Source organism: Urocitellus parryii, chromosome 3, assembly GCF_045843805.1.
Source record: "Urocitellus parryii isolate mUroPar1 chromosome 3, mUroPar1.hap1, whole genome shotgun sequence".
Lineage (NCBI taxonomy): Eukaryota > Metazoa > Chordata > Mammalia > Rodentia > Sciuridae > Urocitellus > Urocitellus parryii.
Window position 1 is genome coordinate 202,938,743 of NC_135533.1, and position 4,991 is coordinate 202,943,733.

The 4,991-nt window shown below is 45.5% G+C and overlaps 1 protein-coding gene and 1 pseudogene across 1 annotated transcript; both read right to left on the minus strand.

Moving 5' to 3' along the window:
* LOC113183689 (mortality factor 4-like protein 1) lies at positions 1-1,129 on the minus strand (annotated as a pseudogene).
* A 2,134-nt stretch (positions 1,130-3,263) lies between these two features.
* On the minus strand, positions 3,264-3,682 carry LOC113183704 (DNA-directed RNA polymerases I, II, and III subunit RPABC3-like). The gene is made up of 2 exons (XM_077795690.1): positions 3,447-3,682; positions 3,264-3,390 (listed from the first exon to the last, which is right to left on the minus strand). The coding sequence occupies exons 1-2, from the start codon at positions 3,680-3,682 to the stop codon at positions 3,264-3,266; spliced, it is 363 nt and encodes a 120-aa protein (XP_077651816.1).
* Positions 3,683-4,991: the final 1,309 nt, after the last annotated feature.

Below are 4,991 nucleotides of genomic sequence, written 5' to 3' on the forward strand. Positions count from 1 at the left end.
TCACACTGCTTTCTGATGGTATTCAGGAGGGGTGACTTCATAATCCCTGGCACTAAACAAAGTTGCAGAATTCTTTGCCAGGGGGGCTGGGGATGTGGCTCAAGCGGTAGCGCTCGCCTGGCATGCCTTCGGCCTGGGTTCGATCCTCAGCACCACATACCAACAAAGATGTTGTGTCCGCCAAAAACTAAAAAATAAATATTAAAAAAACTCTCTCTCTCTCTCTCTCTCTTAAAAAAAATTCTTTGCCAGGTACTTGAGGAAATCACGAAAATAATTCAATAATAAAGCAGGGCTCTTCTCATCCAGAGGTGTATAGGCCAACATCGCTCCAATTATTACAAATAATCTCAGTAGATGTGGCGCTCCATACACCTGGGACATGGGTGCATTAGAATGACCTACAAGGATTTCAGCATACTGTGGTCTCTCAAATTTGTAGAGCAGTTAAGTGCCCAGCATTACATTGAAGTATTCTTTTATTCCTGCCACAATTTCATGAACAGCATACTCCTTATTATCTGTGTTTCCTCAAGATTTCTTGTAATTTGCATAATCCTCAAGAATAGACTCCACCTTCTTCTTTGCAGGAAGATAAAAGAGCTGTTTTTGTCTGATAATTAAGTCCCAGTCATCAACAAGCCCTGGTTTTAGCTCTTCAGGAATCTTTACTTTAACTTCCACTCTGTTCATAAATGTTTCTTCATTTTCAACAGCAGGAGCTACCTGGGCCCTTTTCTTCCGAGGAGGCTGAAGTGTCTCACTGGTACGGCCACCAGGTGTTTTCTGTTTGTTCTTTTTGGTTTTCACTTCAACATTTTTCTGTTGCAGACCAGATGTCTTCTTTCCTGGAGCAGCCCCTCTCATCTTCCCCTCTGCATACTGCTCCTGATTGGCTTTTTGGAGTTCTCTCTTTCTGCAGACTGGTGTCTATGTACTTGAGCACTCTGCTCTCTGGAACCCATTCATCCCAATTTTTATTCCAACCACTGTAATGTATAAAGTATTTCACATGTTTGTCCTTGATGGCAACCTTAACGCACTTTGCTTCATAAAGGAGAGGCCCATGAAAGCACAGCACTCGCTCACCCTCCTGGAATTTCGGCTTAGGGTCCTGCTTGGGTGCCATTTATAAGTGATTCACAGCCTCCTCCTTCTCCCCGCCCCCCCCCCCACTACTGCTCCCTAATCTCTACCCCACCCAACTTTGCTTCAGATGCACTGTCAGGCACAGCCAGCTCTACATCCTGGGCCTGATTTATTTATTTCTTTATTCTGAGATAGAGTTTTGCTGATCTCAAACTTGAGATCCTCCGGCCTTAATCTGCCAAATTGCTGGGATTATAGTGACTGAATTTATTTCACCATGCCTGGCTTTACGAGCTTTTCTGATTATACCTGAGCCTCTTTCTGGCTTGGTTATCTGGGCTAGGAGCAGATGGATGCTCCTAGTTAGGACTGAATTAGGACTGAGTGGCTGCTCTGACCAGAGTACTGTGCTAGGTTCTGTCAGGAGGTATCAAGTGTAATGGTGATTCAGATTAACCTGGACTTGATAAGCTGAGGGAGTGCATGTGCTTTCTTGACCTCTAGGCCCCTGAAGAATAGACAGCTGTTTGAAGATTTACCTTCTTTACTCAGACCAATTGTTCCTAGAAGTAGTTCAGTTTCTGTGCCTGAGGCTTCCAGGGTCCTGCCCCATCTCCAAACTGTAATAGGCATTTCCTTTTGGTGAATTAAGACCAAGAGGGATATTGGACCATGGTAGCCCAGGCCTGTGGATTGGACCATGGAAGCTCTTTACACATGCTGCAGGAATGACTTTACCTTTATGAGTAAAGTCTATGATTGGGTGGGTGAGTTAGACTGTGTGGGGGTGGTAAGCAGAACCAGAGTGGGAAGGGGTATGATGGAGCCAGTCCAGGAGAAAACCACAGGAGGGGTGGGTGTCTTGGAGCCTCTGTCCTGCTAGCTCCTGGTTGTGCCAAGGACACCAGGTGGGAGTCTGAGATGCTCAGGAAGGTCTAGCACTTGTCCAATTTGCAGATTCTAAGGCTCTTGCTTCCTGATATCTTGGTGGGGGCTGACATTGCCTGGGGGAGACCCAAGCAGGCCCATGGATCCAAGGTTCTCCATCCGTCCTCACATGTTGGTGGGGAGGCCGGGAACAATATCTGAGGTGAGGCCTTTCTCCTAACTCTTATACCAAGACAGGGACCTGAATTTGTACCGGACCCTAAACTTATCCTCCTAGAGACCATAAGTCCCAAAGAGGAACTGTTTTGATCTCTGGAGGCCTGTGGCTTGCAGGAGAACCTGGTAAGTGAAGACCTCACCAGAGAGTGACCTCTTCCAAGAGCTCATCCTATAGTCTCCTTCCCAGGCCTGTGGTCTCTACTCTCTCCTCTCTCCCCTGCCCCTCATGATGGGTCAGCCAGCTGGGCACCTCCCTCTTCTTACTCAGGGTCTCATCACAGGGACAGGGTATCTGAAAGGTGAAGGGCCAGCCTGGGCTAGCAAGGTACCTTTTTAATTTTTTTTTTTTAAAGACGGACACAATATATTTATTTATTTTATTTATTTTTATGTGTTGTTGCTAAGGATCAAATCCAGTGGCTCACATGTGCGAGGCAAGCGCTCTACCATTGAGCTATAACCTCAGCCCCTCATCAAGGGACCTTTATTTTTATTTATTTATTTTTATTTTTTAATATTTATTTTTTAGTTTTCGGCGGACACAACATCTTTGTTTGTATGTGGTGCTGAGGATCGAACCCGGGCCGCACGCATACCAGGCGAGCGCTCTACTGCTTGAGCCACATCCCCAGCCCCATCAAGGGACCTTTAAGGCTGGAAGCTGACAGTGTTTGTCCAGGACACAAGAGGGCCTAAACCAGACTGGGGAAATCACAGGAAAAAGGAATGTACATGGTGCTCCTCCCAACTGATGGTTCTCTGCTGGGTGGGGATAGGGTGTTGGAAGGGAGGAAAGGAAGCATCGATTTTTTTTTTTCCTGAAAAAGTAAAATTTAATCAAAGAGTCATATACACAAAACAACTTCTGATTCGATTCGCTTCAAACTCTCCCACTGGTTTTTTCACGGACAAGTCAGTTTCCCATTGAGTTTGGACTAGCTACAGATGCACCAACAGTGGGCAGAAAGCTAGTTCCTCCTTATTAGATAAACAGTAGGAACATCTACTCAGGTTTGAGCAAGGTCCATGACCTGAGTGACCAAGCAGCAGGTGGCATCCCTTAAGGTTCAGAAGGCCAGTTTCTTCATCAGCAGATAAACTCTGGAATCTACTCCAAATCCTTGCAGGTTGTTGGCATCACCTTGCAGCCTCATGAGTGAAGCCCCGTAGAATGTAGGCAGAGAGGTGTGTTGCTGCTTCCATAGACGTTTCATCCCCTCAATCCTGCACACGTTCCCCTACATTACATACTCAAACTGGTCAGCCCCGAAAGGCCTAGGGTACCATCTTCATACAAGGTATTAGCTAAGACCAATTGGAACTTGTCAAGCAAGTCTACAAGGTAAATATGAATGTTTACATCTAAAATGAGGTCCATCTTGAAAGATTCACTCTCACAATGCAATAGAGATACTCCGTAAAACCCTTTACCCTCTGGGTCAATGTCTTTCACATCCAAAACATCCTCAAAAAGGATGCTAGCCATCGTGAGGGGGCCACGGTAGCAGCAGAAGCGCAGAGCAAGCAGCCATGACTTGAGGGATTCGTGCACTCCCTCGTGCTGAGAGGAGACAGGGAAAAAGTGCAGGCTGAGGAGCAGCAACAACGGAGCCTAATGATGCATGCCCACCGACTTGCAGCAACAAGGAGACATTAATTTTATCTGTTTATTTTATTTTTTTGCAGTTCTGGGGATTGAACCTAGGGCCTCATGCATGTGAGGCAAGCACTCTACCGCAGAGCTCCTCTATCTCCAGTCCATTACCCAGTTTTTTTTGTTGTTGTTCTTTTTTTTTGGGGGGGGGGGTGTTTATTTTGTTTTTTTGTTTTTGTGCCAGGGATTGAACTCAAGGGCATTTAACAACTGAGTCACATCCCCAGCACTTTTTAATTTTTATTTTGAGATAGAGTCTTGCTAAGTTGCTTAGGTCTCACTAAATTGCTGAGTCTGGTTTTGAACTTGCGATCCTCCTGCTTCAGCCTCCTGAGTTGCTGGGATTGCAGACATGCACCACCAAGCCTGGTTTACCCTGTTTCTTGGCAGTCTTGCCTAGGAAGTTTAGAAGAGCACTCCCTTATGGGATTTGAACAGACACCTCTGCTTGAGGCCCAGGGTTGCTGGTGTTAGTCCAGCCCAACTGTACCCAGTGATCACAAGGGAGATCTCCCGAAGAACTTAGGATGAACCTAGAGCCTCATGCATGCAAAGTACTCTTAGCACTGAATTATACCCTCAGCCCCAAAGATAAATCTTTTTCTTTTTAAATTTTATTTTGTGACACTGGGGATCAAACCCAGAGGTGCTTTACCACTGAGCTCCATTCCCAGCCCTTTTCAATTTTTCTTTTGAAGCACAGTCTCACTAAGTTGTTGAGGCTAACCTTGAACTTGACATCCTCCTGCCTCAACTTCGAGAGCTTCTGGAATTATGGGCCTACATCATCATGCCCAGCCTCCAGAGATAAATCTTGATTAGAATAATGATGAAACTAGTTTCTAATGTTGCCATACAACTTTTGGAAGAACACTAGGAATATGAATTATGCCTATGGATGTTCTTGGTGACCAGGTATGGAGAGACGGTGCTGTGTGTGGGTGGGTGGGTGGTGGGAGCTTTCCTCCTGTCTGTGCATGGGTTGGGCCTGAGAGTGAGGACAAGTGTGTGTACACATGTGTGTGATTACGTGTTTGTAGTGGGAAATGTGTATATGTATTTTTTTTTAAAGAGAGAGTGAGAGAGAGAGAGAGAGAGAGAGAGAGAGAGAATTTTTTTTTAATATGTATTTTTTAGTTCT

Excerpts from the sequence above, each read along its gene's own strand:
- LOC113183704 (XM_077795690.1), bottom strand. The coding sequence starts at position 3,682 with ATGGCTAGCATCCTTTTTGAGGATGTTTTGGATGTGAAAGACATTGAC. Across the intron at positions 3,391-3,446 it reads TCGGGGCTGACCAGTTTGAG|GCAACACACCTCTCTGCCTA; the intron begins TATGTAATGTAG and ends TCTATGGAAGCA.